The sequence below is a fragment of the Lepus europaeus genome, chromosome 15 (genome assembly GCF_033115175.1).
Source record: "Lepus europaeus isolate LE1 chromosome 15, mLepTim1.pri, whole genome shotgun sequence".
NCBI classification, from domain to species: Eukaryota; Metazoa; Chordata; class Mammalia; order Lagomorpha; family Leporidae; genus Lepus; species Lepus europaeus.
The window spans coordinates 65,054,358-65,071,206 of NC_084841.1; the positions used below are offsets into that span (position 1 = coordinate 65,054,358).

Consider the following 16,849-nt stretch of genomic DNA (forward strand, 5'->3'; position numbering starts at 1 on the left):
AGGAGATGTGCACAGCAAGCAAGGGTTGTCTTGTTACATAAATGAGGTCTCCCAGGTAACAGTGTTGTGAGAAATGGGGTCCTTGGCAGGCTTTATTGCAAGTTCTTGTCACCTACATAGAGAAGAATTCAAAGCAGAGACATAGAAGTGCAGGAAGGGAAGGTTTACTTAAAGAAATAAGTACACATGCAGATGTGAATGTGGGTAACCCCTTTCCATGAGAAAGCAAGGACAATTGTTTCCCTCCCAAAGACAGAGTGGTCACTTTATAGTATAGAGGGATGATGCCTAATTCAGTATACAAAGATGTGGAGTTCTAGCAGGATTTCAGCATGTGGTGACCTCTAGGAAGGTGTGATAGTGTCCCCATACACATGGTCATCACAGTGTCTCCTGCATGAGAAGTGAGGCTCAAGTGCATGATGGGGAATGGGAACACTGAGACTGCATCCATGTTGGATCAGCCAGGAAGAGAGTGAGGTTTTAGGCGGTTCAGGGCCTCAGCACAAATCTTGCTGGTAGTCTCTCAGCTCCTTGTTTCTTACTACCTACCTACCTAACCATATCAACAGCAGCTTGTAGAAATCAGTGTGGACTAGGTGTTGTACTCCCAATGTTTTCCCATGGTAAGATCCTGGGAGAGGGGTAGATATCAGATACAAAGGCCTGTGGCTGTATCCACTCTTCTTTTACTAATTTATATGGAAGACCAACTTTTGAAAACCATTTCTGTGTCTGCAGGTGTCTCTGAATAGCCAAGTTGAAATATGCCAATGGAGAATGGGATATTTTACTTTCCCACAGTTCTGTGCTGCTTCTGTGGCTTTTAGGTAGAGTACTAATTGTGCCAAATTCTAGGTATGACAAGAGGTATACCCTCAGGGAGCTTTGTTGATGTGCTCTGAATGTTTTTTTTTTTTTTTTTTCAGGTGGGTCATGACAAATGGTTATATTGAGAGATTTGAAAAATGTCAGCAAAATTGGGAAACTTGTTGGATATAATGTTTTACTTCAAATGTCTGAAATTTAGGACATTAATGGATGTTGTCTTGGTGATTAGTGCTGATAGAACATGGCTATAACTTGTGTAACTTGTGTATTCAATGACAGTTTAAAATAGAATATCATTTGTTGTGCTGAGATTAAATGACAATTATTTTCCATAGTAGTAAGTCATAATATCTTGTCCCTTCAGGTACTCTTCCCCCAAATTAGCTGGTCTACACATGCTGAAAATGTCTGCAAAGGCCAAATGCATGGTCCTTATCTTTGTATGGTTATCTTCATGGCCTCTGACTCTGAAAAAGTCATTTCCTTGTAGATAAAGCCACCAGTGCTACTTATCAGTGTAAAAACATTGTGTTTAAATCTCTTTGCTAGTCTATAGCAGTGAGATTTACGTGTTTTAACCTGAGATTCTACCAATTTGTCTATGCAAGACTTTTTACAACGCAGTTATCATCAAAACAGCCTGGTACTCGCACAGAACTAGACATGTGGACCGATGAAAAACTTTGTAGAGATCTCAGAAATTTATCCACACATCTACAACCAACAAATGTTTGACAAACTAGCTAAAACCACTCCCTGGAGAAAGGACAGTCTCTTCAACAAATACTATGCTGGGAAAATTGGAGCTCTGCATGCAGAAACATGAAATAAGACCCCTTCTTTATATCCTATACAGAAATCAACTCACAGTGGATCAGGGATATAAATCTAAGACCTGAATCCATTAAAAATCTAAGATCAGAGAACATAGGGGAAACTCTGTACGACCTTGGCATAGGCAAAGAGTTCTTGGGTAAGACCCCAGAATCACAGGCAATAAAGGCAAAAATAAACAAATGGGTTTACATCAAGCCTAGAAACTTATGCACAGCAAAGGAAACATTCAACAAAGTGAAGAGGCAATTGACAGAATGGGAAGAAATATTTGTAATCTATACATCTGATAAGGGATTAATACCCAGGAAATACAAAGAGCTCAAGAAACTCATCAACAACAAAACAAACAACCCAGTTAAGAAATGGGCTAAGGATACTAACAGGCATTTTTCGAAGGATAAAATACAAATGGCCAACAGACACATGAAAGGATGGTTAGGATCATTAGCCATCAGAGAAATGCAGATAAAAACCACAAAGCAGTTTCACCTCACCCCAATTAAAAATCAAGAAGTAACAAATGTTGATGAGGATGAGAGGGAAGAGGTACTCTAGTACACTGTTGGTAGGAATGTAAACTAGTACAGCCATCATGGAAGACAGTATGGAGGGTCCTCAGAAATGTGAAAGTAGATCTACCCTATGACCCAGCTGTTCCTCTACTGAGAATTTACTGAAAGGAAATAAGTCAGCATATAAAAGAGTTTTTTGTACCCCCATGTTTATAGCAAGCCAACTCACAGTAGCTAAGATGTGGAATCAACCCAGGTGTCTAACAGCTGATTACTGGATAAGGAGAATGTGGTGTATATACACAGCGGAATACTATTCAGCTGTAACAAAGAATGAACTCATGTGTTTTACAACAAAGTGGATGCAATTGGAGACCATTATTCTTAGTGAAATAAACCAGTCCCAACAAGACAAATAGCATATGTTTTCCCTGATTTGTGGTAACTTATATAGAGAGACCCCCAAAAATGTAATGTATCTGAGCAAAATTTTGAGATTTGATTATTGTTTCTAGCCCTTATCTGTACACTTGAGAAACAGTGGTTTTTCTGCTTAGTACTTGTTGAATTCTTTATTTAGTGAAGGGTTAAGCTTGTGACTATAAAGTAAATTGAAAATATGCCATTGCACAAATGAAAAGAAAAAGGAGGAGGGAGGGTGGAAACCAGAAAGGGAGAGTAGAGTGGGAAGTATCATCGTTCCTCTTATATAAACAAAAACATTTAAAATAAATAAAGCATATTTAAGATGCTGTCAAAAACTTCAGTCACTCCATTATATTTTTATATTTCTCAATGTTCTGGTTGATGCACTAAATGTTGAAGTCTGAAGGGGCCTACTATTTGCTTTCTAGGATATTATCAGATTGAGAAATAAAGAAATAATACTGGAGTGAAAAAAATCGCCTATTTTACTCAGAAAATGTAAGGTGAAGAATGCTGCTTACTAGTAGAGCCAGACTGCCTTAACTTGACTCGGGTTTGACCAACTGATTTCTCAGTTGTTGGCTAGACCAGACTGGCAGAGTGGACTCAAATGAATCGAAGATTACTTGTTCTCTGTAGGCAGTTTGTTCCCAAGAGAATGCTAGAGATGTGCTGAACATGTCCAGTTTATCAAATGCAAACTAATTAGTGGAGAGACCAATAATTTGGCCATTGAATTTCTTCCAGAAAGAGAAAACATTTCCCTGTAATATGTTTGTATTTATTTATTTGTTTTTTGCTGTCTCTTTGATATGGAACACAAAGATTTAGTTCACTTACACTTCTCTTCCTCTCATCCTTCCAATATAATTCTTTTGTAGTTTTTAAAAAGTAAATATTCACCCTTCACATTTTACAATCATTTATCTGCATTTTTTATTCTCTACAATAATTCGTTTTCACCATAAGTAGTATTTTTTTTTCCTCTTTAGTTACTTAGTTTTTAAATATCTTAACAGTAGTAGAGCTCACTGATTTTCCTTAGTTGCATTAGTATTTCTATGTGTTAAAAATCAAATTTATCATCATATAGTATATTTGCCTGTGATGTTCTGAAGGCTGTAGTCTGGACTTCTTGGTTTTTAATGGTGATTTTAAATGGTGTTGTGTTACTGGTCATCTTAGTATCTTACTTTCACTCTTATTCCTACAGTTTTCTTTGACTTTTGGGTTAGATCCATTACCCAGGTGTGGTGTCGTCTTTCTTTTCGTGTATTCTCATGTTTACTAAAGCACAGATTCCAGAGATGTCCTGTTAAAAAATGTATGGGATGTAAATTTTTTTTTAGAATCATTTTATTTATTTGAAAGAGTTACAAAGAGAGAGAAGGAGAGGCAGATAGAGAGAGGTTTTCCATTCCTCTGGTTTACTCCCCAAATGACCGCAACGGCCAGAGCTGAGCTGAGCCGATCTGAAGCCAGGACCCAGGAGATTCTTCCACCAGGTCTCCCATGCGGGTGCAGGGGCCCAAGGACCTGGGCCATCCTCCACTGCCCTCCCAGGCCACAGCAGAGAGCTGGATCGGAAGAGGAGCAGCTGGGGCTAGAACCGGTGCCCATATGGGATACCGGCTCTGCAGGCTGGGGTTTTAACTTGCTGTGCCACAGCGCCAGCTGCTTGGGATGAATCTGTTAGAACTTTCACTTCTGAAAATATCCCCAATTCTGTCCTAACGGTTTATGACCTCAATTGTGAGTACGAAATTCTTGGTTAGAAATAACTTTGCTTCAGAATTTGATGACATGAGATCACTCTGCTGGTTTTTTTTTATTTTTTGGACAGGCAGAGTTAGAAAGAAAGGTCTGGCCGGCGCCGCGGCTCACTAGGCTAATCCTCCGCCTTGCGGCGCCAGCACACCGGGTTCTAGTCCCGGTCGGGGCGCCGGATTCTGTCCCGGTTGCCCCTCTTCCAGGCCAGCTCTCTGCTGTGGCCAGGGAGTGTAGTGGAGGATGGGACTGCACCCCATGGGAGACCGGGAGAAGCACCTGGCTCCTGCCATCGGATCAGCGCGGTGCGCCAGCCGCGGCGGCCATTGGAGGGTGAACCAATGGCAAAAGGAAGACCTTTCTTTCTGTCTCTTTCTCACTGTCCACTCTGCCTGTCAAAAAAAAAAAAAAAAAAAAAGAAAGAAAGGTCTTCTTTCCGTTGGTTCACCCCCCAAATGGCCACTGCGGCCGGCGCTGCGCCAATCCGAAGCCAGGAGCCAGGTGCTTCCTCCTGGTCTCCCACTTGGGTGCAGGGCCCAAGGACTTGGGCCATTCTCCGCTGCACTCCTGGGCCACAGCAGAGAGCTGGCCTAGAAGAGAAATAACCGGGACAGAATCCGGTGCCCTGACCGGGACTAGAACTGGTGTGCTGGCGCCGCAGGCAGAGGATTAGCCTAGTGAGCCGCAGCGCTGGCATTTTTTTAGTGTTTATAAGAAGTTTGATGCATTTCTATCCTGGTTCTTTGTGTAAAATTATTTTTTTCTGGAAGTCTGAAATTTATCATTGTCATGAGTCTATTTTTGTCATCTTTGTTGGGCATGTGGATAAACCCTTACAGTCTGAATGATCACACTTTTTTTCATCCTAGAGAATTTAATAGAATTATGTATTTGATTTTTTTCAATTTTCACTGTATAAACTTTCACACAGTCCCTGCATTTTCTAAAGTGTGCTTTCTTCAGCTATGTATAGTATACTTCAGTTCATAAACACCGTCTTTTACTTCCCTGGAGATCTCCAGTCTGTTGATGTTGTGGTATAGGGGGTCAGGCTTCACAGTAATGGCAGTGTGCGGTATGGGTGTGGAGTGGTGGTAATCTGAAGGCTTAATTACTTATTAAGAAATGTTCAAGAATCTGTTCTTAGCCTCACTCTCACTCTCACTGCCAGACATATATGGGTCTCTTGAAAGTTCTGAAGTGTACTTCTTTGCTTTTTGCCCAATATTGGCTTTTGGATTCAGCTTTCTCACGTCTAAGTCAAGAGCTATTATAATTTTTTTCCTTAGATTTTATTTATTTATTTGAGAGGTAGAGTTACAGACAGTGAGAGGGAGAGACATAAAGGTGTCTCTTCCATTGGTTCACTCCCCAAATGGCTGCAACAGCCGGAGTTGTGCCGATCCAATGCCAGGACCCAGGTGCTTCTTCCTGGTCTCCCATGCGGGTGCAGGGACCCAAGCACTTGGGCCATCTGCTGCTGCTTTCCCAAGCCACAGCAGAGAGCTGGACTGGAAGAGGAGCAACCAGGACTAGAACCAGCACCCATATATGGGATGCTGGCGCCACAGGCAGAGGATTAGCCTACTGCGCCACAGCGCTGGTCCCCGCCATTGTATGTTTATTCTAGAAATATACGTGTTTCTTGTAATGAACTAAATAAGGATGGGTAGTTTTTCTAATGAGCATGATGAAAACTGATGCTGAAGAAAAAAATGGTATTTTTAGATATTTGTAGCAATAGTGTTATGATAAGAAATTATCTTTGATTTGTATTATTTCCAAAGGCACAGGTACAGCTAAACTACCATTGGTATTTTGCTCATATTAAGTGAAGGAAATGTTACAGTTGGGTTAGAAGTTTCATTAATTATGAAAATTAATATGTACTATTTTTTCATGTTAACTTTTCTGAAATCCCCGAATTTTTTCCATGGACTCAGTTTAGAAACCTTAAATTTATGGGAACAGGGGCTGGCATTGTGGCTTAGCGGGTTAATGGCCTAGCCTGAAGTGCCGGCATCCCTTATGGGTGCTGGTTCGAGACCCCCCAGCTGCTCCACTTCCAATCCAGTTCTCTGCTATGGCCTGGGAAAGCAGTAGAAGATGGCCCAAGTCCATGGGCCTCTATACCCGTGTGGGAGACCCGGAAGAAGTTCCTGGCTCCTGGCTTCAGATTGGTGCAGCTCCGGCCATTGCGACCAGTTGGGGAGTGAACCATTGTTGGAAGACCTCTCTCTTTCTCTCTGCCTCTCCTCTCTCTGTGTACCTCTGACTTTCAAATAAATAAATAAATAAATCTTTAAAAAAAATTAATTGGACCATGGTGGTATCTAAGGCTCAATCTTGATTTCTTGTGTTTGTGCTGTTTAAGAGGCCTCTTTACAACACAGAATTCTAATCACCCTTTTCGTTTGAATACTCAGTAAATAGTTATTAGGTATCAACTATGTGTAAGACACAGGAGCAGAATACATTATTTAACAAAACAGGCAAATCTCTGTCTTCATGAAGGTTATTTACATTTGTTGAGGAATATATAATTGGTTATCATATAGACAAAATTAGAATAAAATGGAAAGAGAAATGAATTCATATCTTTTTGATTCTAGCATTACTTTACTCGAAACAAAACTTGGAAGTATTTTTTCATTATGAAAGTAATTTTATTTTCAAAAATTAGAGAATATTGATAGGAAAATCTCACCCATTTACTAATCAGAAATAACCACTATTACCACCCTCGTGTGAAACCAGTCTCTTTTTTTCTGTGTATATATGTGCATTTAAGTATGCATTATTTCTTTATAAAATTGGATTTTTCTTTAAAAACCTACATACTTTTTTTTACTTAACAGTTTTTCCTAATTTTAATGGTGTTATAATATTCAAATCTTATAAATATACCAAATGAATCTCTTTAGATTATTATTAATATTTTTTTACTGTTAAGACTCAAGAGATGTAAAGATGTGAATTTCAAGTGTTAAGGAATCTAGGTACCTTGTGAGCATAGCATATGAGGTAAGTACAGTAGGGAAGTAGATGAGAAGGTGAAAAGTCTTAATAGCAATTTAGTTATGGGATGGTTTACACTCAGTGTTATTTTAAAAGTACTTTATAAATAACTATTTAATGCTGGTATGGTTATTTTCAAAAAATTATATAAAAATCCTCCAAGAAATATGTAGCCTTTGTTATTTACTGAGAATTCAGCCAAATCTTTTTGTTTACAGCTGGGCTCAAAATGCAGAGAACTCAAAGATATTCATTTTGGCCAGTGTTACAAGATCTCAGATGAAGGCATGATCGTCATAGCTAAGGGCTGTCTGAAATTGCAAAGAATATACATGCAGGAGAACAAATTAGTAAGTACTTGTTATCATCCTTGTGTTGCTTATTTTGTCCTCTGAATTCCTTAAGCTTTGTCGATAAATTTTCTTCAGCCTATTTTCTTTTGATAGTTGAGAGGCAAATACTAATTATTCAAAACCAGAACTCCTCTCCAAACAATGGTTTTATGAATTCGTATTGTAACTGGGGGTACTTGTATGTATTTTTTAAAATGCCTTATTTGCATGTGATCAAGTGTTTTTTTTAAATTCTGACAGTGAATTGACTTAGGAAAATTAGGAAAAAATATTTGTCAAACATAAGTCTGTGGTTGTAGTTTCTTCTGATTTCGCACGGAATAATATTGCTAGATGATTAGTATTTTCTGATGCTCAAGAACACTTGTGAAATGGAGCAGTTTACTTATTATGATAAAAAAAGGAATAAACAGGGGCAGATAATCTTTGCAGTTAAATAGATTCATATTTTAAGCACATGCAACTACATGTGTCACTGATGTATTTAATATATTTAAAGCCAGTTTTCTTTTATTGAGATAAATGTTCATAAATCATGAAATTTACCTTTAAAAATGCATGGTTCCTTCATTTTAGTATGTTCAAAATGTGCAGTCATCCCCAATATCTAGTTTTAAAGTATTTTTGTTACCTCCTAAAGAAACTCTGTGCCCATTGGCTATCACTGTCCCCTTCCTTCTTCCGGCCCCTGGCTGCTACTAATATATTTTCTGTCTCTGTTGATTTGGGTATTCTAGATAGTTCATATAAGTAGAATTACATAATATGTAGCTTTTTGTGTCTGGCTTCTTTGACCCATTATGTTTTCAAGGTTCATCAATGTAGCATGTATCAGTGTTTCATTCCTTTTTTATAACTGAATAAAATTTAATTTTGGTTTAATGGATACATTGTACATGTTTAATAGAAGAGATGGTCATGAGGGAGGCTCAAATAGGCATTCTCAGTGTTGAAAAATAGTGTACTTGGAAATGTTCGTCCTAAATGTACAGCATATTTATAAAGAAGACTTGCTTTTTAAATAGCCTCTGGAAAGTAGAGATTTTTTTTATTGCCCTGGAGTTAGTTTATGAAATTTGATAAATATCTGATAAACATATCTCATATATGAACATAAGTGGAAAGTTGTCTTGAAGCATCAGTACTTCCACTAAGATAATGCTATTCTTTAAAATTTTATTTATTTATTTTTATTTATTTGACAGATAGAGTTAGAGACAGAGAGAAAGGTCTTCCCTCCATTGGCTCACCTTCCAAATGGCCGCTATGGCCAGAGCTACGCCGATCCAAAGCCAGGAGCCAGGTGCTTCCTCCTGGTCTCCCATGAGGGTACAGGGGCCCAAGCACTTGGGCTATCCTCCACTGCCCTCCCAGCCACAGCAGAGAGAAGGACTGGAAGAGGAGCAACTGGGACTGGAACCTGGCACTCATATGGGATGCCGGCGCCGCAGGCGAGGATTAACCAAGTGAGCCACAGTGCTGACCCGATAATGCTATTTTTAAAACGATTCTAGGGACAGTAAAGATGCCAGTTACGATGCCCACATCCTACATCCAAGTACTTGGATTCAATCCCTAACTCTGGCTCCTAACTCCAGCTTCTTGATAGTGCAGACACTGGGAAGCAGTGATCATGGCTCAAGTCCACCCTTAGGCAAAGTGGTGTGAGTTCCTTGTTCCCTGGTCCAGCCCTTTGGAGAGTGTATCACTAGATGGCATCTTTCCGAATTTTCAAATAAATAATTTTTAAAAAAAGATTTTACTTAGAAAAAATTGAAACACTGTGTATTACAATAAAATTACTTTTATTATGATAGATTATAGAATATTTTTCCCCGAAACTATTTAGTAAAAATATTTCACATTCCTCTTTACATTTAATATCAGCATAATAATCATGTTTGAGACCATATAATTTTGTAGATGATGAGGTCTTCTGGGTCACAGAGACTGAAGTTTTGAATCCTTGCGGGTACTAACTTGCCTTGTTACACTGGTAAAGTTACTTAAGCTCTTTAAATTTTATTTGTAAATTAGGCAACTGTTACATGTCTTTTTGCAGATAGTGGTTTAAAGGATTAAATTACATAATGTTCTCAAAATTTCCAGTACAAGCTCTCATAGAGGACACTGAAAACCTAATTGTTTTTATGTTATCACAGTTATATTTGTTATTTAACTGTTGGATTCTACTTTCCACTGAAGATAAGAGATAATTCCAACTTAACAATTTTCTATTGTTCAATTAGTAGGGGTATTTGTTAATACTAATATTGACAGATATTCAGTTTCTAGATGTAACTGTATATTGACTAATATTCAATTTCTTATTGAATAAACAGACATTTTTATTGGCACACTGCTTATGTTTTGAAGTTTCTTGTTGCATTCATATACTCTACACTTAATTCCTAAGGAAATTATTTTTGTAGTTTTTAGTTCAGACTTTAAACATTTTGATGTCGTTGAAGTAATTTTTCTGGCTCTTTAAGGAAGGTCACTTCAGTAAAATCTTTACCACTTAAGATTCTTAGGGAAATTTGAATTCTTTATTGAATACTTTAAAAACTAACCTCCCAAAAGAACTTTGTTTTGTACTTTTAAAATTTATGAAATAAGAAATATTTCAGTTATTTGCAAAACTGCAATTTTAAGTAGTTTGGGTATTTTTCTTTTGAAAAATATTGTTAGTGATTTAGCAACAAGTATTTTAAATTGGTAACTAATAGCGTTACTTACAGAGAACACTGTGTGGAAGTATACTGTCAGAATTTGACCTGCTCTTTGACAAATAATGATCATTACCCAAATTATTTTGTTAATTCTACTGACAAATTGAATCTCCCTAAGAGAGAGTAGTCTAGAAAGAATAATAGGGTACAGGTTTCTGTCATAGTGGTTAAGATCTGCTTGGGACTGCCCTATCCCACGTGGAGTGCCTAGGTTCAAGTCCCAGCTCTGCTTCTGATTCTAGCTTCCTGCTGTTGCATACTCTAAGAGGCAGCAGGTGATGCTTCAAGTATTTGGGTCCCTGCCAGCCTTGTGAAGACCTGGGGATTGAATTCCAGGCTCCTTGCTTCAGCCTGGCCAAGCCCTAACTTTTGTAGGCATTTGGGCAGTAAACCAACAGGTGGGAGATATTTCTCTCCCTGTTTGTTTCTTCCTTTTAAATAAACATAAATGAATAAATTATAGCATAGTGTTTTTTAAAGTATACACTTTGCTGATTTGTAATATCAAGTTGATTTTTATACATGTCCATATTTGGCTGAGTATATATTGTTTCATATTATACCTTGGCCTTTAGATGGCAGTATTGTCTTTGTATATTTCAGTGGCACAGCTTTTGTGTCCTGGATATAACTATAAGGGATATAATGCTTGTATACGTTTTTGCTGTTCTTTTGAAATATTTGTTCTTCAGGTCAAATTAATGGGAACATTTCTTTTTAAAGTTTGAAATATAGTTACATCTAGAATGCAACAAGTTGAATTTGCCATTTTACATGTACAATTAAAATATTTGAAATTCCATATTTGTGGCACTGATTTAAGTAGCCTAAATTTTAAATAAAACAGGGAGGATATCTGTGTTTATCAGAGGGAGAGGTTTTATTCACATGGAAAGAAAGTGAGGGCAATGGTTTGACATTTTAAAACTCAAATAAGTTACAGTGATGCAGAGTTGAGACATACAGGTAGAATCTTCCTAAAAGAGAATTTGTATTTCAGTCATTTTTGAGTGAGACAAATGCCATGCACTTACATGGATGTATTTTGCATCTGCTGTAAAACTCTTGTGTAGACTCTAGAAATAGATTTGAGAAATATAACCATAGTGAGAGTCTAGCATATTATATACATCTGTCTTTCTAGTGATAGCTTTTATATCACTTCAATGTAGTACTTGCCACAAAAGCTATTTTTATGTCATATTTAGTTTGGGGATTGTCATAGTCCATTTTTACTGCTGTAACAGAATATCTGAGGCTGGGTAGTTTGTAAGGAATGGAGGTTTGTTTGGCTCACAGTTTTGGAGACCGACAAGTCCAAGAGCATGGTGTCAGCATCTGGCCAAGCCCTTTGTGTTGCCTCATCCCATAGTAGAAAGAGGAAGGGGGAGGGGGAGAGGGTGAGGAGTAGAGACAGAACCTAACTTCCTTTTAGAATAAGTCCCCCTGAGATAACTAACCCAGTTCTGTATTGATGACAGATCGTCCGTGAGTGTAGAGCTCAATGATCTAACCACATCTTATTAGATCTCATTTCCCAACATTGTTACTTTAGGGATTAAGCTTCCAAATATGAACTTTGGGGAGCACAGTCAAACATTGTGGGTGTATAGTTATTGATGACATAGAGACTTCAGTAAGTATATTTTGTCTGCTTTTTTACTCTCCCTGTGCCAGATTCTGCTTTTCTATTTTTTGGACAGAGGAACGCTTTAGATGGACTTTTATTCAGTTCTGAAATGATGGGGTTGGATAGATTATCTGTCATTTGTTATACAGCCTGATATTTTAAAGTACTGGGATTTTATGATTTATTTAAAAAACAATTTATGTTCTAAGTCATAGGGTCAGTATATTGATATAGATCTGTGTGGGTCATGTTTGCATTTAGTCTATTGTTTTTTCACATTCTCCTCTGAAGAGTTAGGGACTAGTATAGTTTTTTGAATTATCAGGAAAATAGCCCTATAGTATGAATATATTTTAGAAATTTTTAGGTAAATGATAAAAATTTCTTGGTTAAAACTTTTATTTCCTAAAGGTAAAGTGTGATTTTTTTGTTTTCAGACTCCTGGTTAATTGATAATTTACTAGATTTGTAATTCATTGACATCTCTTACAGATGATTTGACATCTATTAGAGACACTTGGCCACTACTATAAAATATTATTTTGACTTTTATTATTCATAATAGGCATTTGGCCTACTGCTTGAGGAGACCAGTTGAGAAAACTGCATCCTATATCAGAGTGCCTGGGTTCAAAACCCATGCCACTCCCAGTGCTAGCTTTCTGCTAATGCAGACCTTGCAGGCATCAGTGATAGCTCAGGGAGCTGTGTCCCTGTCACCCATATGGGGGACCTTGACTTGAGTTCCTGGCTCCCCATATTTGGCCTGGGCCAGCCTCAGCCACTTTAGGAATATGGGGAGTGAACAAATGTATGGGAACTGTCTTTGTCTCTTTGCCTCTCAAATAAATAAAATAAACTTAAAAGTTTAAAAAAATATTCTTTGGAGGCTTGCATGGATGAGGTAGGTTCTAAATTTATCTTTCTAGCCTTTCTTCCTCCTGACTGGAAGCATTTTGAGAGATTGAGGCAAATGCTATTTTTGTGTCACATGGAATGCAGCCCACACCTTGATCCTGCTATTTTCTACTCATGTGACTTGGGTTAGTTGTGGGAATTTTTGCACTTTGATTTCCTTCTTTGCAGAAAATGTATACTGCTGCTTAAAACATATTCTTATGAGGATGAGACTCAATGAGATTAAGAGGTAAAGTATCACATGTGTTTCATGGCCCCTAACATTGGAAGACTTCAGTGAAAGTTTTCTTCCTCTCCCTGTCAGGGTTTGCTTTGTGTAGTCTGCCAACTTGAGCTGGGCTGTGTCTGTGCATAGTATCACTGATTTCACCCATTAGCCACTGACAGTGATTTGAGGCTGTTGCAATAAAATGGACTTGCGATCGTGTAGATCATCAGCTGGGATAGTAAGATAAACATTTGTGCAAAATATCAGTAGCTAGTTTGGCATTTTTTGAAAACTTGCATCCCATAACCATTTTAGTCTTCAGTGTAGCGTTAATATATTGTGGGTCTTTATATATGAATTAATATATTAAGGAGATTAGTTGTCCTCTAATCCCAGATTTCCCCATTACACTTCTGATATCTTGTTTCTCAAATACTACTCCTTGTAAAGTGAGTTTACTTATAATCTCATACATAAATAATTTTTATTTGTAATGGATTCTGTCTTCTGTGCACTCAGTTCAGTCTCTAAAATCCCTCAGGATAGATTGCTTACCTTAGATGGGGCATTTACTTAGGCCCAGAGTGGTGGTTTCCAGGGAGCAGTGACACTTGCTGTGGCATTCTAAAGAAATTGTCCTAAAGATATTTAACTTTATCTTAGTATTGTGTACTATTGTCTTACTCTGGGCTGCTTTACAAAAATACCATACACTAGATAACTTATAAAAACGGAGATTAATTTTTCACTGTTCCAGAGGCTGAAAAATAGTAAGGCCTGCTTTCTGGTTCATACACACTTTCTTGTGTTTCTGCATGATGAAAGGGGTAAACAAGCGCCCTTGGATGTATTATTTCTTTTTAAATACATTTTATTTATTTGAGAAAGAGCAAGAGAGAGTGAGAGCGAGAGAGAGCCCACGCGCTGTCCTCCATCTAATGGCTCATTTCCTAAATGCCCACAACATTTGGGATTTGGGTCAGTCCTGTGGCAGGAGCTGGGAATTCATTCCAGATCTTCAGCATGAGAGGCAGAAACTCAGTTACCTGAGCATCACCTGATTCCTTTCAGAGTCTGCATTGGCAAGAGCTCCAAGTCTTCAGGAGCTGGATCCAGGAAACAACGCCGGGCATTCCAGTGTGGAACTCAGGCATCTTAGCTTCTAGGCTGTTTGCCTGCTTCTGGGCCTATTTGATGAGAACCCTAATTCATTTATTATGGCTCTACTCTCACAATCTAATCACATCACAAAGCTCCTCCACCCACACCTCCTAATACTGTCATCTTGGGGATTAGGATTTAAACATACAGATTTTTTTTGAGGGGGAAGATGTAAACCTTCATAACATAGAGCAAGTACATTTGATGTTTTTGCTGTCATTTGTTTATTTTACAAAATATTTAAAACAGTTGTCTTTTTACTAAATATTTATCATGTTTCAGGAACTATGCTACCTTAAGTAAGTAACCCTCACAACCTCTAAGTGAGATAGCAATTTTTACTCCATTTCACAGATGAGAAAATTGAGGCCCCCAGAGGTTAAGTAATAACTAACTGTCAAAGTCAAAATTCTCACCAGATCTGCTAAGATTTGCAGATCTTTGTTCTTCAGCCCTTTTGGTTGCATGGGTATATCACAGCTTATGCTAATCTACGCACTTTGAACCAAGCGATAAGTTCCCAAACACAATCATCTGCTGAGGAACACTTAGGGATAGGTGCCTGAGACATTACAGGAGGAAGTTAACAATTAGCATGAGTGGAAGATATTTGCTAGGATTCTAATTGATTTCAGGGGAAGCTGCAAGGAAAAATACATTGCATACTTTCCTAGAATAACTGTAAAATGATAAAAGAGGAAAGCTTTCTTCAATATAGTATTTAGTGTTGATCTTAAATTTCTACAGATGTGAACATAAGTTTAATGATAGAATTGTACTATTTATACCAAGTTTTTCTATTTTAAAAACAGTATTTTTATAGTTCTGTAACATTTGGATTTAGAAACTGGCACTATTTCATTTTTGTCCAGCACATTTAATTGAAATTTAAGTGGTTTCAAAAACTGGTAAATCTTTACTCTCTTAACTTGTTTCAAATGTTCATTCAGTCAGGTAATGTTTGAATACCTGCTATGGGTCAGACACTTAGAGAGGTGTTAAGGAGTTAAAGAAGACTTAGACCAAGGAAAGGCGGTCTGGTCTACTGTTAAGGGCTATGGAAGCATTAATTTCAAAAAGAGTTATTTTGGAGAGAAAGATATGAAGGAACCAGACATTCTTACATATAGTAGTGACACTTGAACTAGGTCTTGCAGGATGTGTTGTGATGTGATCATGACGTAGATGAATGCTTTTTGGCCGGGGGTACATGATTACATTTGTGGGAAACAGCACTATCAGAGATCAATTAGGAAAATACACTGAATGTTGTGATAAGTGGTAGGTGTTATAACAAAACTAGATTTATAGGGCTTGGTGGTGGGAGAATTGTTTATATTTAGGTCTTGGGAAGAAGGCAGAGACTAAGTTACTGAATTTCTTGTGTGTCTTGATAAGAAATAAGGAATTTTCTGGGTAATAAGGATCATAGAATGCAATTTCAGCAAACGCAAAATGTGATAAGTTTTTTTATTTGAGAAATTAAGAAAATACAGAATGCTAAAAAGAATAATAGCATCCCTAGAAACTGGCAGTTAACATTTTGTTGAGTTGCTGATGCTGCTTGAAGCAAATCAGCTTTAATCAACTCTAAGTCCCTGTTGTCTTGCATTCCTAACGTCATCCCATTGTCTCCTTCCTGAGATGACTGTAATGATGCTTTAAAAAATACTTTAACAGAGTGGGCAGTTGGCTTGGTTAAGCCACTCTTGTCTCTTAAGGGATGATACTGGTTCTGCTCCTAACTCCATCATTGTGCCAATACAGACCCGGAAAGGTAGTGGTGATCAGTTAGCGGATTGCATTCCTTCCAGCTCTGTGAGAGACTAGCTTGAGTTCCCAACTCTTGTCTTCAGCCCTGGCCTGGCCATGAGTGTTGTGCACATTTGGAGAGAAAACCAGTGAATGAACACTCTCTGTCTCTCAAATAGATTAATTTTAAAAAATAACATGCATGTGGATAACCATGAACAACACAAAAGTATTGCTGTGTTTGTAGTCACATACAATTTATATGTGTTGTCATATGGTTAAATATTGATCTCACAAAGTATGTAACAATTTATAATTTGCATTTTACTTTTGTTTTTGAGAGCAAGCCATGGTCAATATGTAGATTCTTTTTAAATATTAGTATTCTATTCTATATATGTATCTCCTTTTTATGCATTCCCTACTGAAAGACACTTATATTGTTTCCAGTGTCTCACTGTCAAAGGCAGATATAAAATCCTTGTTCAAGTCTCCTGTACTTGTCTGTGAGTTTCTCTAGGGTATCATAAGGTATGTACAAATGTTTACCAGATCATACCAAATTGCTCTCCATTAGTAACTGAAATAATTTTATAGGTATATCTCACTGATGGGTTATTAAATCTTTTTAAAAAAGTCTTTCTGTTTAATTAGCATGTAAAAATTATGCATGTTTATGAGATATGGGGTGATATTTCAGTACA

General features: G+C 37.5%; 1 protein-coding gene across 1 annotated transcript in view; it reads left to right on the plus strand.

Moving 5' to 3' along the window:
- Positions 1-16,849, plus strand: part of FBXL17 (F-box and leucine rich repeat protein 17) — a 553,738-nt gene that overhangs the window by 39,031 nt on the left and 497,858 nt on the right. The window contains exon 4 of the mRNA XM_062212315.1: positions 7,610-7,741. Within this exon, the coding sequence (XP_062068299.1) occupies positions 7,610-7,741 (132 nt within the window). The remainder of the gene's footprint in view (positions 1-7,609; positions 7,742-16,849) is intronic.